General features: G+C 33.6%; 1 protein-coding gene across 2 annotated transcripts in view; it reads left to right on the plus strand.

Moving 5' to 3' along the window:
- Window positions 1-21,232, plus strand: part of NET1 (neuroepithelial cell transforming 1) — an 82,968-nt gene extending 61,736 nt beyond the window's left edge. Inside the window, exons 1-10 of one of the 2 annotated variants that reach the window (XM_051962910.1) lie at window positions 1,609-1,871; window positions 10,247-10,354; window positions 12,295-12,462; window positions 14,268-14,330; window positions 14,588-14,684; window positions 14,782-14,858; window positions 15,363-15,620; window positions 15,852-16,022; window positions 17,893-18,079; window positions 18,863-21,232. In XM_051962910.1, the coding sequence (XP_051818870.1) occupies window positions 1,785-1,871; window positions 10,247-10,354; window positions 12,295-12,462; window positions 14,268-14,330; window positions 14,588-14,684; window positions 14,782-14,858; window positions 15,363-15,620; window positions 15,852-16,022; window positions 17,893-18,079; window positions 18,863-19,266 (1,620 nt within the window). In that variant the 5' untranslated portion in view covers window positions 1,609-1,784 and the 3' untranslated portion in view covers window positions 19,267-21,232. Of the gene's footprint in view, window positions 1-1,608; window positions 1,872-10,246; window positions 10,355-12,294; window positions 12,463-14,267; window positions 14,331-14,587; window positions 14,685-14,781; window positions 14,859-15,362; window positions 15,621-15,851; window positions 16,023-17,892; window positions 18,080-18,862 lie in introns of those variants that run through there. The other variant, XM_051962909.1, reaches the window with a different exon arrangement.
- Window positions 21,233-25,073: the final 3,841 nt, after the last annotated feature.

Genomic DNA, 25,073 nt, shown 5'->3' on the forward strand with positions numbered 1-25,073 from the left:
ATTGAGACCTGAAATAACCCCAGAAATGGAGATAAAAAAGGAGAGAATTCCGGTCAGGACAGCCATGTGTGGCAGGATAGCCATTGTAAATACATGGAATCAGGAGGTAGAATATCTTTTGTAATATCAGAGTAACTAATTTGTAGAGTATCAGGAATGGAATAAGATGGAAGACTAAAAAAGGTAGGAAGAAACCAATCTTTAAAAAGCCAAGGATTTTCTATTTATTTTAGAGTTAGGCCACTGGAGGGAGCCACTGGACTTTAGACTACGAAGAATGACATAGTGAGACTTGTGCTTTAGAAACATTGGTTTGATTAGCAGAATGGAAAGTATTTACCGTGAAGAAAGGCCATAGAGCAAGGAGAACAACAAGACCGGATGGGGGCAGTATCAGAGAAGAAAAAGTGCATCAATTTTTCTTTCGGTTCCTTCAATATCCTCTCTCATCTTGAGTAACAATTAGCCAGCAGCTAGTAAAAACCTACTCGTTACAGTGTATTGTGTATATATTACAAATATAATGTAAAAATTCAACCTCCTAAATTCAAGAGTTAACACTCTTCTGGTGGGATATGCAATTTACAGACAAGCTCTGTGATGTGTTGCTCAGAACCAGACCACTTGAGGTCATGTCTGGGAGAAAGCCAAGCCGATAGACTTTGTACTCCCTGTATCTGAAACTCATTTTCACACTGGCCTTTTTCTGCCACATGAGTATTCCACCCCTTTCCACTCCTCTTCCTAAGAACTATAATCATTGCTATCAAAGGGTGTGTTGTGGATTGCCTTATCCCACTTAATTATTGTTGTGACTTCCCAAGCCACCACCACTCCTATTAGAATGCAAATTCCTTGAGGACTGAGCAAAAATATTTTGTCTCTCCCCAATAGAATGCAAGTTCCTTGAAGGCAAATCTTTTCTAGTTTAAGTATTTGTATCTCCAGAGATTGAGAGAAATGTTTGTCACTTTCACTGCAGTACCTAATAAGTGCTTCTCATTTACTTATTAGTAAGTATAAGGTTAAAGGGAAAATAAATATAATGAAACATTTATATATGAAAAAGTATAAGAAAATTCTGAAAGGTACACAAGTTTATATTCTTTTTTTAAAAAATTAACATACAGAGCTGAGCATTCCAAGATAGCCAGTAGATATTTTCATATACAAATCTCTTTTTAATGTTCTTTGAACCCTAGAAAGGTTCTTTTTTTGTTTTTATGTTTCTCAAGTTAAATAAAATACCTACAGTGGGGAAGAAACTAATAATTCAGAAGATGTGGAAGGGCCTGAAAGGTGATGAGTTACATTGAAAGCATTTTAAAATCCTTCATTATAATGCAACTATACTGGAGCATTTTTAGTTATGCATCCACCCTACCCAAGTCTAGTAACTTCTACAGAATAAGAAAATATTCATTGAAATAACTATAGACATTCCAAACGTCTGGTTTAAAGGATTTTCTCCTACAGAGAAAACTGAGCAGGCTAGGTGTGCCAGCAGCTGTCAGTTAACTCATGTCATGTGATTCCTGGAGCCAGCCTATTAAGCTAGTTTGCTGGGGCCGCTACCGCCGCCCCTCCTCCTAAGGTTCCTGTGCTTTGAACTCCCTGAAGTCAGAGAAGCTGTGATCATTAGCATAGCCAGAAGCTTGGGCAAATGGCAGATAAGGGTGGCTGAACGCTTAGGTGGAAACCACTCCTGATTCCATAGTCATTCTTTGTAGACCCGGATCTCATGTGGATTATTTCAAAAGATTGTAAGTGAAATTTGGTAAAGCATGGTGGCTCATGATGAAATTGGAAGTTTCCTGCCTATTAAAAGGACTATTCGTGTCCTAGATATAAATAATCCGTCCTTACAAGAGGTAAGCCTTTGAAAATGGTTTTGGTGCTTTTCTCAGTTTAAAATGTTACAGTCAGGTTATAATGAATATTTGAAACAGATTCAAATGTAACATTAATTACTGTATATTTTTACCAACATAGTTTAAAATATGTCCATTACTTTATAGTCAGTCTGTTAATTAAGAAATATAAAGAATTTGTGTCGTAGCAGGAATTGGAAGTAAAAAGTTGACTGCTGTCTTAGCTTTTTGCATTCTCAACTTGTCAGGTTCTGTTTTATGTTGTCCTTCCTCAAAAGGAAAGCAGTGTGTTAGACTATGGAAAGCCCAGTCTTTTCACTCTTGTTAGTTGTCTGAAGTAGTCATTTGTAAAATTCTTTATTATAAACATATCTGTAAACAAATTGGTGGGTGTTTTATCGGACAATTTTTAAAGCGAGATATATGTGTTAGTCGTTCTCCATTTGTTTTTAGAAAGGCAGATTATGAACTCTGATAAACTGCTTTTTGCATTTAAACATACCTATTGGTGTTTAAAATTGCTTCCTTCCTTTATAGATCAGTTTTTGTTTGGTATGTTTTACTTGTGTTTAATCGCCATGCATAAATATAAATAAATAAATGAAGGGCTTTTTATCAATAGTGTTTGATGAGGAATTTAGCAATAACAATACTTGATAATTTTGTTCTCAATTATCAACTAGTTTTGTTGGGGGGGATTTTTTTTCCCTATTAAGATTTTAAATACCTGCTTTTTTTAACTATAAGTTTATTTCAATAATTAAAGATCAACTTTTAGAACCAAGTAGCTAAACTGAATTTCTGTAGCTCTCATTTTCCTATTAAAAAAAAGGAGAGAAATGTTATATATGGCCACAACACATTTTTTATCCTTCTTTTAAATAATAAAGATGAAGGTTATTTCATAATTTTAAGTTGTCTCTGGAAATAATGTAAGCCATATTCACTTTTTTAAAAAGTAAGTCCTTCTGTGAGTTTTATAGCCTTGTCTTTTGTTAACAGATTTATTCTCTGATTATATGTGGCCTCAGGTACCATAGCTTAATGCAAAGCAAAAAGTTATTTAAACATTTTAAAAGGTCAGAGAATATATTTAGCCAAAGATTTATCTTAATTATAGTGATTTCAAATAAAACACTCTTAAAAATCCTGTACTCTTTGATAATTTTATATTTGAATATAATTATATCTTAATTCTAAATTCATTTTTATAATAAGCAAAAGTTTAAAAAATCAATTTCTCATATTAACATCTAGGTGAAGAGAAGATGTTGGTTGAATTGGCAATCAATTCAATCATACATCTATGAAATGCCAGGTGATAGAGACATAAAGACCTAAACTAAATAATTCCTGCTCTCTAGAAGCTTACATTCTATTGAGGGGTTCAACATGCATACATAAAGGTACAGAGTACATATAAATGCCTGAAGGAGGCGGCGCTGGCTGTCACCACCACAAATGGCCTCATATAGAAAATGATATTTGAAATGAGTTTTGACATAAATCTGGCCTGGAGGATAGCCAATACAAAGGCCCAGGTGCTAGAAATGGAGTATTGTTTGTGAGAAATAATAAGGCCAGCCTTGCTGACTATTAGTGTGTGTGAAATAGAGTAGTATTTGATGTAGATGAGAAGGTAAGAGAGGACTAAGTTGTGAAAAGATTTAAATGCCAAATAATGAAGTTTATATTTGTTCCAAGAATTGATAGGGAACCACTGGAGTTTATTAGGGTGAGGAAGGGGAGAGATTGAAAAAGTGTCACATTGATATGGTCAGACCTACATTTCAGGAATATCTTTTAATTTCTACAAAAAATAGACTGCAATGGAAAGAGGCTTGAGACAGGAAAACTAGACAAATTAGTGAGCAACTGCAATTGTCTAGTCTCTCTATAATTAGGATAAAGGACAGAATTAGGGAGGTGGCTATGTGAGTAGAAAGAAAGGTATACTGAGGAAAGATGTAGCAGTACTAATAATCGAAATTTAAATTGCAGAGTTTTGTTTTGTTTGCCGTCCTCTATGAGTGACCTTTATTCTTGGTTAAAGGTTGCTTATAGGAGAAAGTCCTTTTACACATGAAATATACATTGCTGTTCTTTGTACTGTAATGAAAGCTTCTTGAAGTAGAAGATTTTTCTCCTCCATTTCTTTTGTGTTTTTCATATGTAATCCCATCTTAACCCCACATAAAATCTTTTGCCAGCAATTGCTTGGGTAGGAGAAGAAGGATTATTCAGTTTGTCAGAAAACTAGAATTTATCAAGAGCCTACTATGTTTCAGGCACTGTAAGTGCTAGGGATACCAAAAAAAAAAAAGGCAAAAAGCAAAACAATAAAAACCCAATCACAAGAACTCACATGCCTTTCATCCCAGTAATGGGGAGAAGGGAACAAAACACACGTGTGTGTGTGTGTGTGTGTGTGTGTGTGTGTGTGTGTAGAGGGTAGGTATAGGTATGTATGTACATACATTTACACAAAATCACATATCAATCATTGCTGCCAGCTTAGACTTAGCAGTTTGTAACAATAAAATCAAATATATCAGAAAGGTTCATGTAAACCTACAAAGAGTAATAAGTGGTAATTTGCAAAGAAGCAAGATTGTTTTAAAGGAAATAGAAGCACTCTAAAAGCTTCTTACCCCCAAAAAAACAAACAAACAGACAAACTGCTTCAAATGATAATTCATCCCTAAAAGAAATCTTTTAAACATTATAAATTCATTTTAGAAACTTTTATATTTAACAGGATAAAATATTCTGGTCCAGAATTGAATAGTTAATAATAAGTTGTACGGATGAAAATGCGATTAAATGGAAAAAGTGATAACACTAGGTTGTCTTTGACTAGAAATCATACTTCTTTTGGATCACAAATTGATCCCCAATATAAGCCAGCTCACTGTATCATGTGGATGTACCGTGGCTTTGGTTGCATTGATCTGATTAGTATAATGGTCATATAAGTTACCTTTGGTACTTAGAAATAAATAATTGCCACCTGGTTATTTGAACATCTGTTGTATGCATGTTGGTACTTTAAAAGATGGCTTAAGACATCAAAATCAACTCCCTCCCCACCCAAGACTTCAACCCTGATCCTAAAGCTAACCCAAACTCTTTCTGTTTAATAAAACTATTTGGGTAATAGCCAAACCTACAACTTTCATAGAAATTATATAATTTTAATAATGGTTCATACTCATGAAATATATTTGATGTTTATTTATACTTTGCATAGTCCTAACTTTTTACAAATATCAATAGTTATTTTTATAACTCTTCAGATTTCCAAGAGAAAAATACTATACCCATTGCTGCCTGAAAAAAATTTTTTTCTATGATATTTCTGTAATATTTATTCAGCATTTATTTTTATTGTAAGGAAATAATTTTTTGTTACTTAAAGTGATTTACTATATAGTCATATGGTACTTAAGTTGTAGATAATATCAAGAAATTTTCCTTTTCTCCTAGCCAAATTTCTTTTCTCTTTTAAATTCACTAGAACACCTAGGAAAGCCAAATCCTCTTTTGTCTTAAGGGAGTTAATTTAGTTCCCAAAAAAGAACTAAACTGACACCTGTTCTGTTTCTACTTAATATTAGCTTATCTTAATATGAATCTTAGTTTGTTCTAGGGGAATGGTAGCTATGTATCCATTCTAACAAAAATCCCTTTGTACTGTTTTTACTAAATGGAAAGGAATGCCTTATGCTGAACCTTTTGCACATGCATGTGTCACTTTCATCTTGCACAGATGTGTAGTTTAAAGAGAGTCACATATGTCCTTTACTACTATGTGTCAATTAACCACATATCTGGAAGGCCTCTTATTTTTTAATCCACTTATCATTTGCTCCATTTGTTTAATATTCTTTAAGTTGGAATTATTTTTTAACTATAATATGCTCTTGGAATTAATATTGCTGTTTTTAATTATAACAAAGTTTCATTACATATTCTAGTATTTACTATGAAATGAAGTTCAGAAACTTTACTAAATATAAGTTATGGTCATTTGAAATTTGGGCCCATTTGTTAAATTCTTATCTTAAAGAAGATAAAATATACTAATATTATACACTTTGTTTCTTCTGATATCTTTTCCCTGTTCCTCCTATTTCTTGATTAATTCTAAGCATTAAATATATGATTATTCTGTTTTGGTTCTTTTAAAGTAAAACATGTAAAACATTGATGTGATGTCAGTCATTACCTTTTCTTTTAGAGATTAAGGCCATAGGAAACGGGCAAAAAATAATCTGCTTGATATTCTTGAGCTTAAAATTCAATAATCACATCTGATTATGATCAACTTTTAGAATATTAAAATCATTGGTTTACATGAACACTCCAGAATTGTAGAATATAGTAATAAAAACAGTAACCTTTAAGTAGATACATTATAAAAAGAGAATGAATTTGTTCATGACTGAACCTCTCTTCCTCTTAAAATAGAAGCATCATCAAATTCCAAGCATTAGTAAAACTAAAATAATAATAATGATTATTAAATAGTTTGAAAATATTATTAAATAGATGCTTTGTAATCCCAGGATTAAAGGTAACATTCAATTCTGGAGGTACTTAATTATGTTCAAGGGGTTGAGGTTTCTATTTCACATATGTAATGGAAGAAAAAAGGATTATATATGTACTGTAATATCCTTTATCTCTACTTACTCCTTTTTTAGTATGTTGCATTAATAAAAACAGTATTTGATATGGGAATATAATTGACAAATTAATGAAGTTTTCAAATACTGACTTTTATAAAACATTTACTGTGTGAGAAATATTAGAAGCAAGCCCTGCTCTCAAGGAGTTTACATTTCCAAAGGGAAGTCAATGTAGAAGATTAAATATAGAAGTGATGAAAAAAACTCTTAGAGAAAAGATGGCACTAGATCTGAGGGAATCAGGAAAAGTCTCTGGAAAGATGTGGTTCTTGAGCTAAATCTTAAAGGAACTAGGAATTCAAGAGGCCAAGATTATAAGGAAGGAGCATCCCAAGCATAAGGAACAGCCTGTTCAAAACTTTAAACATAAAAGGTAAAGCAAGAAACAGCAAATAAGTGGACATGACTTGATCGTAGAATTTCAGGGAGGAGATTAGGATGGAAAAAGATTGGAAAGGTTAAAAAGAGTTTTACTTGCTAAACAGGATTTGATCTTGGAGGTAATAAGGAGCCACTGGAATTTATTAAATAGGGTCCTGGTAGCATCCTCAGACCTAGTAATTTGGACAGCTGATTGAAGGATAAATTGAAGCAGATTTCGGAGTCAGGTAAGGGGGAAGGGAATAAACATTTATATAGTGCCTACTGTGTGCCAGTCTGGGTGCTTTACAAATATTATCTTATATGACAGCACAACAACCCTGCATGGTGGATGCTATTATTCCTATTTTACAGTTGAGGAAATGGAGGCAAATAAAGGTTAAGTGACCTGCTCAGGTCCTTACATTAGTAAATTTCTGAGGTTGGATTTGAATTTAGGTCTTCCTGCCTCCAGGCCTGGTGCTCTATCCCCTCTGTCTCCTAGCTGCCTATTTGAAGGCTATTGTAGTAGTTCAGGTGAGGGGTCCTGAACTCTATGAGAATGACTGTGTGAGTAAAGAGAAGTAAATATATATATGAGGGATATTTTTTTAAAATTACAAGATTTGATAATTGATTGGATATGTAAAGTGTTCCAAGGAAAAGGAGTCATGGATAGCACTGAATTTGCCAACCAAGGTGACTAGAAATATATTGATATTCTCAACAATAATAGGGAAATTGAGGGAAAAGAAGATTTAGAGGGAAAGTTATTTTGGACATGTTCATTTTGAAAGTCCTTGTAACAGTCAAAGAGTTTAATAACTCAGGACTAGAATTAGGGAGAGAGACTAGACTAGATAAATATATTTTATAATCATCTGTATAGAGATGACAATTGAACTCATAAGAGTGGTGAAATACACATGAAAAAGCATAAACCTCTAGAGATAAAGGACTTGAGGCAGGGGGGAGGGAGGGGGGAACATACCACATAATAGTTATGACAGATGAAGATCCAACAAGAGACCAAAAAGAAGTGGTCAGACACTCAGATACAGGTAGATAAACTAAGAGAAAACAAAGTCACAAAGGAGGAGTTTACTGTGAATGCCATCAGTTTTGGAGGCAAAGTATAAAGTGAGGTCCTTGGAAGAGGTAGGTAGGGAGAGATTATCATGGAATGCTTAAGGAGAAAAGAAAAGATTTGGAACCCTCTGGTGGAATAGGAAATCAATAAGGGAAAACTGATAGGGTCATCTTGCAAAAAAGGTAGGTAGTAGGAGGGAATTTTGGAAATAGCTAATTCAAGAATGGAGTATAGTGTGGAGTTGGTTCATCAGGAGATTGAGAATAGTAGGATTAATGGCCTGAGTTACTACTGAAGCATGGGGAGATTAGAAGTCATGCAAGACAAATCAAAGAATAAATTCAGGAGAGAAGTAGAAAAGCTTTGGGTGAGGTGGAGAGATAAATGATTGTGATCACACAAAGGAAATTAACTATTTGAGACATGGAAGTAAACCTTGTAAGTGATGTCAAGTTTCAGGGTATAGTTATCCCCTTTTTGGAGTAGAGGTCTTGACAGTTGATCTGTTCATGAACAGGAAAATAGGGTATTTGAGGAAATATTAAAATGAATGATGAAGCCCTATAGAATAAGAAAAAGAGAAGTGGAGTGGAATGATCTAGATACTGAGAAAGGGAGAATAATTTAGATGCCAAATGGCTACCAAAGTGATTGGAATCTAAATTGGATTAAATAAATTTCAAAGGAGTAAAGTTTGCTGAATGATGGCTGCAAGAGGCAGAATCCAGAAGCTGCCATAGAGAACAAAGAATATTCCATCTCTACCATTTCTGCATCAAACTGCTTCTTATCAGTCTGATCTCAGAAACAACCGTTTAATGCTTCAGTTTTCTTATATAAAATGAGGGTTTTGAATGGAGAATTTTAGATCCTGTCTTTATTTACTTCCTATATAACCCTAGGCAAATCACTTAGCATTCTGGACCACAGTTTCTTCTAAAAAAGGGATAAAGTTGAGCTAGATTCTCTTTGAAGGTCCTTCCAATTCTTCATTTAATGACAAGGTGATGTCTAAGGCTCCTTACAGATAAATTCTAATTATTCTAATCTTGCTTCAAAAGATTATTCATAATGTAGCATAGAATAGCTACAACAATATTGTATTCAAAAACATTTAGATGGCTACCATGGATAGAGTGTTAAATTTGAAATTAGGAAGAACACACACCAAGAGGGCTGCTACAATGTCCTCTCTGAGAGACATCTCCATCCATGTTAGGTGATCTCCATAATTACTGAAATACAATTAACAGGGAAACAAATGGGAATGGTAAAATGGAATGATAGTAGTACTGAGAAAATAACTGAAAGTAAAGCAAATATTTAATCCCAAAAGGTAGTAGTAAAAAGGGGAAGTGAGGTGAGGTGAGGTAATGGGAAGCAAAGAACTAAATTGGCTAAACACATTGCAGTGTACTACTTTTTTGGTAGAGAATTGTTTCTCCTTAAGAAATAACAGGGTTGATTAAAAAAATCTTAGGTAATATGAATCAATGAAGAGTGAAGTGAGAGAACCATTTCTGTAAGAACAGCAACCTGATAGAGATAAAAAAACTTTTGAGAGCCTTAAAAACTTAAGTGATCAATGAAATGACAAACCATATCCCCAGAGTTTCTACAATGAAGCATAGTACTCAACTCATCACAAGAAAACAATTGGCAAAATATATAGGGATATACATATGTTGGGCATAGCCATTGACCTATCTCCCTATTACCTTCACTGAGATTATTTTCCACATACTCTTATATGGCTTGTTTATATACATAGTTATTTACATATATTATTTTCTCCATTAGAATGTTTACTCCTTGAAGGACAAATGTTGTTATTTTTTTCTCTCCCTCAGATATTTCATCACAATCCATTTCTAGATATTAAGGAACAACACTTGATTAAAGAAATTAAAATCAAAATATATACCTAAGATACCAAAAGAAAATATTTTTTATTTTTATTCTGTTTTAAAACTGATGCAAATTTTACATTGTATTTGTCAATATTCAAGTGGAATCAGAACAGTAGATACTTTGATATATCCTTAATACTGAATGTTGTGTTCTAAAAGTGATTTTTGGACTTTTTCAGCTAAGTACACCGTAACTATTTCAGAAAGTCACATTTCTGTTCTTTATAATACACAGTTATTATTGCTTCGATATTGTCTTAGCTTGTTTGCAAAACATGAGTGTGACTATCCCATGTTTAGTATAATCTGTTTTTGCTTTCACAGGAACCAAGCAATAAAAGAGTTCGATCTCTGGCCCGGGTCTCATCATTGGCAAATTTAATTTCTCCTGTGAGAAATGGAGCAGTCAAACGTTTTGGTCAAACAATACAAGTAAGGAAAAAGTTTCATCTTGAAGAAATGGGACTATGCTTTTTTTTTTTTTTTTTCTTTTTTTTTCTTTTGGTAGAATTTGTTGTTTTGCTTTATTTTTGGTCTGTGATTTCATTCACAGGGGAATTAATAGCTGTTGAGGAAACTGGCAATTGTGGAGGTTTTTGTTTTTCTAATTTTTCTAATTTATATTTAATATTTTGCTTTCTCCAGTTACACATATGATAAATTAGCATTTGTTTTTAAAATTTTCAAGTTCAGATTCTCCCTTCATCCCTACTCCATCCCCACTGAGAAGGCACATGTGTAGTTGTACAAAACATTTTCATAAGTCATGTGGCAAAAGAAAACCTAGATCTCCATTCTCTTCCCCCAAAAAAAAATTCTCAAGAAAAATAGTTGTTTTGTTTTTGTTTTTGTTTTTTAATTATATTTCAATCTGTATTCAGATGCAATTAGTTTTTTCTCTGGGTATGGATAGCATTTTTTATCATATAAGTTCTTCAGAACTATGCATTTTGTTTTCCTTCTCATTTTTTCAGAATAGCTTTCGATCATTATATTTCTGAAAATAGCAAAGTCATTCACAGCCAACTGTCTTACAACATTGCTTTTACTTTGTACACAGTACATTTCACTTTGTATCAGCTCGTGTCTTTTCAGGTTTTTCTGAAAGCATCTCTTTTGAGATACATGTCTAGTTAATGATATTATTAGGTTTAATGGGGTAGGTATGATTTTATAGTCTTTTGAGCATAGTTCCAAATGGCTCTACAGAATAGTTGAATCAGTTCACAATTCCACCAACAATGTATAAATGTCTTATTTTTCCCACATTCTCTCCAGCATTTGTCATTTTTCTTTTCTGACCCGTTACCCAATCTAATAAATTTGTGACTAGTTCAGAATTGTTTAAATTTACATTTCTGCAATCAATGGTGATTTTAGAACATTTTATAAGGCTATAGATTGGTTTCATTACTTTATCTAAAAACAGTTCTCTTTCTCTCTTTTCACCCTGTCCTTCCTTAAAACTGTTTTGCTTCTGACCACTCCAACATACCCTCTCTTCTATCACCCTACCTGCTTCCCCTTATCATATTCCTTTTTCCTCCTACTTTCCTGCAGGATAAGATAGATTTCTATATGCATATTGAGTATATATGTTATTTCCCTTTTGAGCTATGAAATTTCTTTTTTTTAATTAAAGCTTTTATTTTCAAAATATATACATAAATAATTTTCACAACTCACCCTTGCAAAACCTGTTCATCCCCTTCCCTACTTGGCAATCAATTCAATATATTTTAAATATATTTCCACAATTATCATGCTGCACAAGAAAAATCAGATCAAAAAGGGGGGAGAAATGAAAAAGAAAACAAAATGCAAACCAACTACATCAAAAAAAAGTGAATACTATGCTGTGATCCACACTCAGTCCCTACAGCCCTCTCTCTCTGTATGCAGATGGCTTTGAGCCAATTTTTATAAGAGTAAAATTCACTCCCCTTCCCCTCCCTCTCTTCCTTTCCATTGTAAAAGCTTTTTCTTGGTAGATAACTGGTTTTTAACTTACATTCTTAACCAGTTATTGAGGGCATATTGAGTGTCACAGATACTTGAAACCAATTCTTATTGATTCTGACTTTATTTGCTATACTGCCAACTTTAATGAGAAATGGAAATGTACTAAAATATCTTGGAAAAATTAAGTAGCTAAATAACATTGTTGTCAACACAAATAAAAATCATAATTCACTTTGTAACAAGAATTTTTTTTGAATGGTCAAGTACCCCAAAATTATAGTAATATACTACATGGTGAGAGAATGTCTTAATCTCTTTTTTTTTGTTTTTATATTTTAAAAAATAAATTACTAAATTCTAAAATATTTTCTGATTATTGAGGGTTTTTTTGTTCCCTGCTCTTTTGATAGTCATTTACACTTCGTGGTGACAACAGATCTCCTGCTTCTGCCCAGAAACCATTTAACAGGGCTACTGTCCCAACTCCTTCTAAAAGAAGAAACAGTGTAAGATGGTCAGAAATGTTAGATATCAATATGAAAGAATCTTTAACCACCAAAGAAATCAAGCGTCAAGAGGTAAGTTGTATATCCAAAAATAGAAGCAAATTCATTGATGTATGGCATTTGATGAAGGAAAAAACCCTGTTAGAATTTTAGGAAGTTACTATATGTAAGTGCATTTCTTTAAATTTCTCAATTTCATTTGCAAGACTAGCAAAATAGCTACGAAATAGTAACAACAGAATGTTGAATCTAATACTTCTAATTAGCTTTAGCTTACATGTTAACCATAGTGATTCCATATACCCTAAAATACATATGATGTTTTCATTTGAAAATGAAATTAGTGACGGAAAGAGCAGTGGATTAGACATCTCTAATCCATGAAATAACCTAAGTAAGCTGAGAGACTTATCAGTAGGCTTAGTCATTTAAGTTATGATTCTTTCAGCCTCAGCAACTCATTTTCAAAAGTTCTACCGTATTGCATATTGGAATTGTGGTTTTTGTTGGTAAAGGGAACAATTATACTTACCAAAAAATCGCTAATACTTGAAGCCCTGAAGTATAGGTTGTAAATTACCAAAGTATAGCTTTAAAGTAAATATCTCTCATGTCTACCATCTTGCCTATGTTATTTCAACAGTCTTCTAATTGGTGTCCTTGACTTTCTTCATTCCAGTCTGTTGTTGACACTACTGCTAAAGAAATTGTTCCCCTGAGTACAGATTTGACTGTATCCTAGCCCTACTCAGTAAATGCCAATGCCTTATATTGTTTCTAGGATAAAATATGAAGTCATCTGTTTGTTTTTTAAAGCCCATCATCTTCTAACCCTCCCCTACACTTTGTGATCCAGCCACACTGGCTTTTATTCTATACCTCATATATGACACTCCAACTCCATATCCTTGTCCTGGCCACTTGCTCTGCCTCAAAATGCTTCTTTCCTTCAAAACAAAGCTTAAACACTGCTGACTATGTGGAGTCTTTCATGATACCTTTTCCCAATTTTTAGTGATCTCCTCCAAACAACCTCATATTTAGCTCCTTTGTTTATTGTCTTGTTTGTTCTGCACACATCTCTATATGAAGTTATCTACTTCACCACCTTTCCTCCATTAGATTATAAATTCTGTGTGATGAGATTTTTTTCAGTTTTTTTCCTCCAATGCCTATAACATTAGTAAAAAGCAGCTTAATAACTGTTTCTTGACAAATTTAGCTTTTTTTTTAGATGGGATTGCCATTTTAAAAAGGTCTGGTAGTTATGTTATTAAAGAATTTGCCATTTTCAAATAATTCTAGATGGCCTTATATTATTTCAAATCATGTAAGTGGTTCCCCAATGCCTGTACCTTGGTACTCTTATTATTATATCAAATACTGAATAATAATTTGTATTATGTATTGCATTGCTTATGTATAAAAAGTATAATATATATATGTGTGTGTAAATAAAATAATAATGATGATTATCATAACTAGCATTTATGTAGCACTTATTAAATGTCAGGCATTGTGATAAGCACTTTATTAATATTATGTAATTTGATCCTCACAATAATCCTTGGAGGTTGATGCTTATTATTATCCTCATTTTACAGTTGAGGAAATTGAGGAAAACTGAGATTATGTCACTTGCCCCAGGGTCATATAACTAGTAACTGACTAAGATTGGATTTGAATTGAGATCTTCCTGACTTCAGGCCCAGCATTCTATACATCATATTGTCTAACTGCCAAACAAACAAAAAAATTTAAGGACACAGGACTTTTAAACTATCATTTTGATTTTGTGCTTTGAATTTTAAAGAGATTTTCAGTAATTTTGAGAGAGGCAACTAAGAATTAATTTATGTAATACGTTTCCTTTTCAGGCAATATATGAAATGCTCCGAGGAGAACAGGACTTAATTGAGGATCTTAAACTTGCCAGAAAGGTCCGTAAGTAGTTTTTGTTAAGAATACTATTTCCTCAATTTCTACCACCTCTCTCCTCAACTTTACCACCACTTTTTTAAAAAGTCTTTAAAATGTTTAATATTTATAATTGGAAGTGAAAAATATCTACTTCTATATTTTGAAATAAAATCATCTTACACGATTATCACCTGTACATGTGAATAGTAACTTATGGTAGTAATCTTAATGTAATTAGCTAGTTTGGCATTTGACAAGTTTCCTCCTCTATCAATAGGCCTACCATGACCCCATGTTGAAGTTATCTATTATGTCAGAGGAGGAACTCACACACATATTTGGAGATTTAGATGCCTACATACCACTACATGAAGGTAAAAATCTGTTATTTAATTTTCAATTGCAAATGAAGATCTATAGCATGTCATTTTAAAAACAACTTTACAATGTTTTGCCTTTTAAAAATTTCAGATCTCTTGGCAAGATTAGGAGAAGCAACAAAGCCAGATGGGACAGTAGAGCAAATTGGTCATATTCTTGTGAACTGGGTATGTAATGAGTTGTTTAATTCAATTAATTTGTTGAAGGGATAGTTTATTGAAATTTATTGGCAAATTTTTGAAAGAGCTTAATCATTGAACTAGCTACAAATAAGACACATTTGCAAAATGCCTAATGTGTTACATCATTTAATCTTCATTAAAAGGAGACACAATAATCTTCATCCTACCCCTTTTTCTTTTTTAAACAAATGAGTACATTAAATCTTACAGGGATTAGGTACTTTATCCAGTATCACACAATTATTAAATGACAGATCAGGAACTTATATCCATGTTTGTTTTTTTCTAGTCCAGAGAGGAAAACTAATTATTTAGTTTGAGTTGGGGAAACTGTCCCCAAACAAAATTCATGATGTGAATTTAGTACTTCCCAAACACAATTATAAATTGTAAATTGTTTTTAAATTTTACTATGAAAATTATTATGTGTATAAATGGCTTTCAGTTTTATCTCAAAATGATTTTAAATTTTGTTTTACAATCTTTTAGTTGCCAGGTTTAAATGCTTATAGAGGATACTGCAGTAACCAGCTTGCAGCGAAAGCTCTTCTTGATCAGAAAAAACAAGATGCAAGAGTTCAAGATTTCCTTCAACGATGTCTTGAGTCTCCTTTTAGTAGAAAATTAGACCTCTGGAGCTTTCTGGATATTCCCCGAAGTCGCCTCGTCAAATACCCTTTGTTATTAAAAGAGATTCTCAGACATACACCCAAAGACCACACTGACATAAAACTTCTAGAAGAAGCTGTAAGTAATAATAGCAATTTAATCATGTACATTTTTAGAACTATTTTATTAGTAATGATGTAAAGTGGTACCTTCAAGTTAATCATCAACATTAACCTTTAATGTATACCCTCTGCATTATGTACTGTGCTTCTGCACACAGGGAGATAGCAAATTCTGCCTTTTAATATAGTGGGGCAAGTGAAATATGTTACAATTTTTGCTAACATTGTCACTGTTTTTTGTTTTTAGCTGTTGGTAATGCAAGGGGTACTCTCTGATATTAACTTGAAGAAAGGAGAATCAGAATGCCAATATTACATTGACAAATTGGAATATCTGGATGATAAGCAGAAGGATCCCAGGATTGATGCTAGCAAGGTGTTGCTTTGCCATGGAGAACTAAAGAATAAAAATGGACATGTGAGCTTATTTTCTTACTGATATAAAATAATATGAAACAATTATCATTTGGTTTTAATATTGTTTTCTTTCACTACTTTTTTATATCTTATATAACTAGAGATATATTTTGAAAGATAGCCATCATATTAAAAAGGATCATTATTTCTTTCCTTTCTGGAATCAACTTCTAAGTAAATTTCAAATATTTGATAAGATAGTCAAAACTATTTTCTAAATACTTTTATTTAAATCATGGAATTTTCTGAACTAGAAGGGACAGTTAGGTCATTTTCACTAATTATCCCCCATTTGTGGGACTCTCTTCCTCATTTCTGCCTCCAAGCTTCCCTGGCTTCCTTCAAGTCTCAGCTAAAATTTTGCCTTTTGCCAAAAGGTTTTCCTAGTCCTTAATCTTAGTGCCTTCCTTCTAAAACTATTCCCCCAATTCATTCTGTATGTATCTTGTTTGAACATAGTTGTTTGCATGTTGTCTCCACACCCATCTCATTAGATTATGAACTCCTTGAGAACATGGACTGTTTTTTGCCTTTGTATCCTCAGTTTAGATAAGTGTCTGGCACATAATAGGAACTTAATAAATGCTTATTGAGATGACTTGATCATCTATTTCTAACTTCTCATTTTTTGGACTAGAAGATTGAAGCCTAAATTGAACTAACTTTTTGTAAAAGTCCCACAGATTGTAGCATTTTCTTAACTTAGATTCTTATTGTTTCTCTTCAAATCATTATACAGAGATAGCAAAAAGGATATCTGATCTTTGAATTGGACTATCCCAGATTTACTTTGAAGAATTTACATTATAACTGATCATGTAAATAAAGCAATTTTCATCTCTGTTAAAGTAGCAATAGAAATTATCAGCTGCTATTGCCCTCCATCCCTAATTACTTTATTTTTTTTTTTATACTTATATATGTAGCAGTTGTCCTTCACAATGTAAGCTCTTTGTGATTTCAGAGCTAGGTATGTACCAGAGGCTTAAAATATGCTATCTCATTGAATGATTGATTATCAGGCTCACTGTTGTGAATCTATTAGTATTTTTTTATATCTATAGTGTTTTGAGGACAGGGACTGTCTTGTTTTTGTCTTCACATTTCTAGCACCTACCATAGTGTCTTGAAGATTGAAGGTACTTAATAAAATTACACTTAATTGAATTGAGTTATCATTTGCATCTCAAAAATGAAGTGTACAAATTAATTTAATGTTTGTGGTCTTATCACATATTGCTATTGAGAACAGGAGTCACAGTTTGATATTAGACATTTTCTAAAGAAAACCATTTATACCTAGCAAACTAGACCATTTTTTGAATATTTTCCTTGGATAATGAAAACGGTTTTCAAAAGAATAATTTATTGAGACAAATAGTATTGTTGAATCAACTTATTATTAGCAGCTTAGTTGTGGAGGTGGACATGGTAGTTTAGTCATGGTTGACTTATCTTGACCTCTGGATCATGCTGCCTACAGGATTTTCTTGGCAGAAATACTGGAGTGATTTGCCATTTCATTTTTTTTTTTTTCTATGTTTGAGATGTTTCTTTCTTTTTTTTTTTAATTTATTTTTTTAAATTTAATTTTATTTAATAATAACTTTGTATTGACAGAATCCATGCCAGGATAATTTTTACACAACATTATCCCTTGCAAAGTGATTTGCCATTTCAGACAAAGGTTAACTAACTTGCCCAAGATCACACAGTTCGTAAGGTTTGAGGCCCCATCTGAATTCAGATTTTCCTGATTCCAGACCCAGCACTGTATCTATTGAGCCATTTAGCTGCCCCTAACAATGTGGTGCTAGTCTTCAAAAATAATAGTTTTGTCTTATGATTTTTTCCCCCTCTCATTTCCCCAGAAACTCTATGTTTTCTTGTTTCAAGACATCCTTGTTTTGACTCGTCCTGTCATACGCAATGAACGCCACTCTTACCAAGTTTACCGCCAGCCTATTCCTGTCCAGGAGTTGGTTTTAGAGGACCTGCAGGATGGTGATGTGAGAATGGGAGGTTCATTTAGAGGTGCTTTTAGCAACTCAGACAAAGGTAAAAAAATAAAGTTTTAGATATTTCATTTTGTTAATATATGGATGAGTTTTTTAGAGATTTAAATAAATTAAATCCCTGGGTTTCTTTTGTAAGCATAAGTTGTTAGATCATTAATTGTAGACAAATCCTGCTGACTAAAGATAACTGAGCTAATTAACTGTAAATCATTCTAAATTGGATCCGGTGCTGAGATGTAGTGTAGCATCTTTTCTTGCAGTTCATCAAAGCATGACCCAAAGTTTCTTTGTTCTAGAAAAACATTTTCCCCCTCAATGTTCAAAATAAAACCATTTTGTATAAGAATTCTTTTAAATGGCGTAACATTTCAAAAGTGAAAGGGAGAATTGGCTTTGGCATCAGGAAGAGAACTATGTTAAAATCCTGCTCCTGACACATACTGGGAAGCCTATATTTCAGATGAAGTATTAAGTCTGCTTTAGTAGAAGTTGCTTCATCAGATCTTTAAAAAAAAAAAAAAAATTAGATATTACAGAAATTAAGCCTGACTTCAAGTAGGAGCAAGTAGTTAATTAAAGACTGTAAAAATTTGTGTGTTTGTATTTTTTGAGATTTATAATGAATGCATATCCAGGATCCATCAATGTTTTGATGTTGATAAATGTGAAAAGGGCAGAAAGTTTAAGTCTCCAAATTTCCTTGTGTGCCTATAAAATCTTTTAAGGGAATTCTGTTCCCTTAGTTCACAATCTGACTTTTTTTACTGGTATAATCTCTTTTTTAAAAATAAAATTTCCTTTCCTTTTTTTAAATTTTTTCCAGCTAAAAATATCTTCAGAGTTCGTTTCCGAGATCCTTTGCCAGGGCAGTCCCACACTTTACAAGCTAACGATGTGTTCCATAAGCAACAGTGGTTCAATTGTATCCGAACCGCCATTGCCCCCTTTCATCAGACCACCAGCCCAACAGAATTTAAGGGTTTGTCAGAGCTCAATAAGGGATGTGAAAAGAACACTTTGGCATCACACATCAAGGCTCAAAGGAAGTCATCAACACTTTCTGGTCTCATTCCTCTAGAAGTGGATGAAAATTCTCCAGAATATGCTTCCAGTGTAGCTATAAATGAAGACTCCACAGGTATAAAACCATACCGAATACAATCTGGGTCCCAAAAAGCACAAGAGAAGGCCCAACTGAATGATAAAAGGAAAGAGACTTTGGTATAAATGGGACCATGTACCAACTGAAGAAAAGACTATAAATATGTATATTTTCCTTTCATTCAATGTGAACATGTTAGAATGACTTTTTTTAATGGCAGCTACTGGTATCATAATAACTTTGTTAAACTAAGGTCTGTTTTTTAAAGAATATGGAATTTAGAATTTCTTAATTTGTCCAAAAATCAGACATTTTTAAAGTTTGGTATAATTAGATTAGAAATTTAAAAGATAGATTGTTAATGAGTTCCAATCTCCTGTGGCTTATTTTTTCCTGTTATTTTTCTCAGTTACATGTAAAAACAATTTTTAGCATTTGTTTTTAAAAATTGAGTCCCAAATTATTATTCTATATCTTTTTACCCCCAGTGAGAAGGCAGGCAATTTGATATGTTATACATGTGCAGTCAAGCAAAACATTTTTGTAATAGAAAGAATTGTTGTGAAAGAAAACATAGACTAAGGGGAGGGAAAAACAAGAAAAATACATTTTTAAAAATCTGCTATGGCTTCTTGATACCAACAGTGATATTTGAAATGTCAGCAAAATTCAGAACTTTGCAAATACTAATTTTTTTGTTTTTATTTTTGGGAGGCAATTAGGATTATGTGATCTGTCCGAGGTTATATAGCTAGGAAGTGTTACATGTCCAAGGCAGGGTTTGAACTCAACTACAGGGCTAGTGTTCTTTTCCACTGCATCATCTAGCTTGCGCTGCAGGTACTACTACTTTCCCCCTCTCCCCCCAAAGCAATTGGGGTTAAGTGATTTGCCCAGGGTCACACATCTAGGATGTGTTACGTGTCTGAGGCCAGATTTGAACTCGGGTCCTTCTGACTTCATACCTGGTGCTCTATCCACTGCACTACCTAGTTGTCCCTATACTATTTCTTTACCAGTATTTTTTCCACAAACCTTGCAACTGACCTTTTCTTAAAATTTGAGTTTTTTACACAGGCATTTAAAATCTGTATAGTATATTTCTATACTATAGAAATTCTAAAATCTGAATTGAAGTAGAAATTCTTTGGAAAACAGACCAAGTATTTCGATAGTTTCTATTTAACTGGAACTCTTGGAGTTTTGTTTTTTTTTTTTTTACTGCACATTCTTCATTTTTCATTCACATAACCTGCCAATTATTTACTTTTTTTTTTTTTCCCATTGTACAGTAGAGTACTGCTAAGGATTTTCTTTATTTTTAAAAATACTTCATGGTGTTTCAAGTTGGAGTTTCTTTAAAGTTTGACTTTCCATGTCTTAAAATATGTGTATATATGTGAGTGTATACATATATATATATATATTTTAAATAATTTTAGCCATACTATTTCTTGAGCCAGTACAAAAGGTGGGATCTTTTAAATGTAGCAGTTGGGGAGTAAAAATTCTTGATTATGTTCCACACTACTGAAAGAGGATTGCTGTAATGCACAAAGAAAGTCTTAATATAAAAAAAGAGGAGAGGAGAAGGTCAGATCGATAAGTTTCAAAAAGGAAGAAGGGAGTGGTTTTGTCTCAAAGTAAAATAGCTGGTCTCTGCAGAATGTGAAAGAATAAAGTATTGAGACAAACCAAAGCAGGTCTAAAGCAAGTTGAAGAGGGTTAGAGGGAGATGAACTTTATTTGCAAGGTGTTAAGAACAGTAAATAAGAAAAGAAGTGACAAGAAAATTAAATCTTGACAAAGTTAGCTAGTGATATTATTTTAGTGGTTTAATATTACAGGGAATAGACTTGGGATGTCTTTCCAGAATGTTTCCAGATTAAAGTATCTAAAAAGTAATTAGAGTTTTGCTTTCCATCTGTTGAAAAAACATGTCTGGCACATCTCTACATTGGCTAAAATTTTAATCACAGCTTTTGCAATGGAAAAAAGAGTTGGAAAATTTTGTAAATACATGAAACCAAGTGAGGGGGTGTCTGTATAAATGAATTATACTATTAAAAAAACCACAAACTCGCCCCAAAAGTTTCTTGTATATGTGTATATTTATATATTTATATATATATAGATATGTTGTGTAATGTATTGAAAAAGTTTACTTCTTTTCAAATTGCCTGCATCACTCCATCCTCTCCGTCTCAGCAGAAGATTTTAACAAATAATTCTTTGGGGAAAAAATGAGGTTCTCTATCCCAAGCCCTCTTTTTCCTACAACTCTGTACTCCAAATCCTCTCAGCATCATCTCTCACTCTCTTCATAGGAAAGGTTGCATCTTCTTTTTTTTTTTTTCCCTTTTGCTGAGGCAATTGGGGTTAAGTGACCTGCCCAGGGTCACACAGCTGGGAAGTGTTCAGTGTCCGAGGCCACATTTGAACTAGGGTCCTACTGACTTCAGGGCTGGTGCTCTATCCACTGCGCCAACTAGCTGCTCCCAGGTTGCACTTTTCTTACAGATGCTGTCTTTTCTACTGTGTTCTTGATTCCATTCCCTCCTATCTCTTCTGGGGGTTTTTCTTTTCCATTGTCTTCTCTCTTCTCTCTCAATTCTTCTTGGTCATAAGTTCCTCAATGTCCAAATATTTCCCATCCTTTAAAAAACCTTTACTTTATTCCCTTGAAGTGAACCTTTATTTCTATTCTCTTTTCTTTCACAGTCAAACTTCTAGAAAAATTCCTTTTTATGCTGTTTTTCTCTATTTTTTCACCTACTCCTCAATTTCTTGAAATCTGGCTTCTGAACTCATCAATCACCTGAGGTTAGCAGTGATTGCTTTAATTGACAACTTTGGCCTTCTTGATCCAGGTTTCTGTCATTCTTGTTCTGCCTCCATGAGTGTACCAGAAGGCTCTGTCTTGGGCTGCCTTCTCACTATAGTCCCATTGGATCCATTCCTAATCCAGTGGGTTCAGCTGTCTTCTCTACGCAGGTGTCTCCTAGGTCCACATATCCAACCCTCATCTCCATCTCCAGCTGGGATTCCGTAGTCATCCCCAACTCAGCGTGCTCAAAACAGAACTCACCTTCTGTTTCCTCTCCATCCCCTCCCAGTCCTTTATTGTTCTTAATGCCCTTATTTCTTGTGAGAGCGTTATTCTTCCATCTTCCTTCTCAACCTTGGAGTCATCCATAGTTTTTCCATCTTAACCTTCACTCTCAAAAATGGCCAAATCTTATTGATTCCATCTTCATGATGTATATCTCCTGTCAGGCCTCTTTTTTTTTTTTTTCTTTTTTTTTTCTTCTCACTTGATCTCTATACTAGACCTTCTCATTTCTTGCCTAGACTGTTGGACTAATCGATCTGTTTTTCCCACCCACTATACTGCTGCCAACTTGATATTTACAAAACAAAGATGTAACCATGTCACTGCTGCTTGAGAATCTTTAGTAGCCCCCTCTTACCTTCAGGATAAAATACAGATAGCTCTCTTTGGCTCCTCATGATCTGATTCCAAACTGGCTTTCAAGACTTACCTCATGTACCTTACTTATTAGCTCCCTGTACTTGACAGTCTATCCCCCTTCACTGGACATCTGATGCAGTTTTCCCCCTCAAAGAATCCCAAGCTCCTTCAAAGTTTAGCTTGGGTGCGCCTCCAATAGAAAACTGAATCAATCTTCCCCGGTTGTGGTTGTCCTGCCCTTAGAAATTACTTAGTATGTCAAACAGAGGAACTGTTCTGAGCATCTCCTGAACATCCAGCAATTGTGCAATACTGGTAATTGAGCATTTCACATTTCATAGTGGTGCTGGATACTTTGCAGTCAAACAGCTCAATGTGGTTTTTTTGGAGGGAGAGGGGTATCTCACGTTCAACCAAACTCGCCAATGGCAGCACCTTCCCCTGCCATCGCCCAGCACCACTTCCTCTAGATCTTCTGAAACTCACAAGATCTTCCATCCTGGGTCATTCATTTACATGACATCAAGAACAGAGATGTGAAAGCCCCCAGGCACCCGCAAAATATTCCTAATTAAATCCTGCTTCATGGATGGGGTTGCTGTTGCCCTGTCGTTTCTGGAGTCATCAACTCACCTGCAGAGCCATAAGGAAGAGACCTCAACCAGAAACTTGTCTTTTCACAGATACCCTGAATCTTGTGGCTAACCAGCTAATCAGGGTACTCTTCACCATCTCCCAATACAAGCCCTTCAGTCATATGAATATGTAGAAATAAATTCCCTCCATATTTCCATAAGATTCAATTAAAGCTAGCCCTTATGACATGTATTCACACATACACATATTTTTATATATGTGCTTCCCAATGGGATTTAATTTTCTACATGTGTCTTTTTCCACCCAATAGAATATAAGCTCCTTCAGGGTCAGGATATTTGGGGCTTTACGTGTTCAGTACCTAGCACAGTTTCTACAACCCAATTGCTTAATATTTGTCATTATATTTTAAAACACCCTATAGCAATCTGATCTGAAGGCAATGTTAATCTTTAAAAATTATCTCCCACTCCTCGTTCCCCTTTTTCACTTTTGCTCTTATACATTGTTATACTTCTTGAAATAATTGTAGACAAGAAGATGTTTCAACAAAGGAAAATTAAAATCAAATTTTCCTAGTCATTAGCTTCAGACTAGATCTGTAAACTCCACAAAATACTATGGTAAGCCCAAGTTGGCTTATTTACCCCACTGGAAAAAAAAAATGAAGCCAAAAAAACTGATGCCAATCATAGGACCTTATATACAATATATCCCAAAGGTCTTAGTGCATTTTAAAATTTTAATATGTTGGAATAGATATCTTAGTCATGTGTTGAATCTAATTCCAAGTTGTTTCTTAGACTGATTGGACCAATTCATAGCTCCACCAATACTATACTATAACATACTTCCAGTTATTATGTGGCATCCATTAATTTCAAAATTTCAGCTGAGCAGTTAGTAAAGAGGAGTTTTATCACCTGGTGATAACATTTCAAATGAAACAAAATATAAAGACCCAGTTGTATGGATTCATAAGAACTATTTTCTAGAAAGTCTCATTTCTTTAGTGGCTAATGTTGAATATATTTGTATTACGCTTTCATCCTAAATCAGAATTTGGGAGCTAAAAAAATAAATACCACCTAACCCAACATCCTTATTTTATAAGTGAAAAACCTAAAATCCAAAAATATTAAATGACTTTTATATTGTTATTCTCCTAGTCTATTTCTCTTGGCTTCTGAGCTAATACTCCTTCCTCTTTTACCATAAGGTCTCTTCTAGATACCAAAAAGATCCTCTTTTTGTTGATAAGCATTTGAAGAATAAAAAAGTCTGGAGGTTGTTTGTTTTTTGTTCCTTTTTTAAGAAACAAGTTTTTGCCTTTTAAAAAGAGGATGGGAAAAGTAATTGTTCTATAACAGTCTAAATTCCTATGGAAAGGAGCTCACATGAATCTCTCAGTCTAAGAAACTTCAACCTTCCTTCCCACAAAGTCAAAAGCAGCTGGAACCCAAAGTTGTTTGTATCAGAACTATTTCAATCACAGTCCCCAAGTATTAAGGTTGAGAATCCCATTGATTCTCCAACTATATTTTTATGATTTCACTTTTTACCTATGGCATTTAATATATAATATTTAAAGCACTTTCACATCCCCTTAATTTTATTTACAGAAGCTAATAAAGTAGGGACTTGGACTTTATTTCCATTCAATCGATAAGCATTTATTAAGTGCTTACTATGTGCAAGGTACTGTGCTAAGCTTTGAGAATTACAAAACCAAAAATACAAAAGACATTTCCTGCCCTCAAGGAGCTCACCATCTAATGGGGGACACAATATGCAAATAATTATAAACAAGATCTATGTACAGTAAATTGGAAATGAGCAACAAAGGAAGGCCATTAGAATTCA

Source organism: Antechinus flavipes, chromosome 5, assembly GCF_016432865.1.
Source record: "Antechinus flavipes isolate AdamAnt ecotype Samford, QLD, Australia chromosome 5, AdamAnt_v2, whole genome shotgun sequence".
NCBI classification, from domain to species: Eukaryota; Metazoa; Chordata; class Mammalia; order Dasyuromorphia; family Dasyuridae; genus Antechinus; species Antechinus flavipes.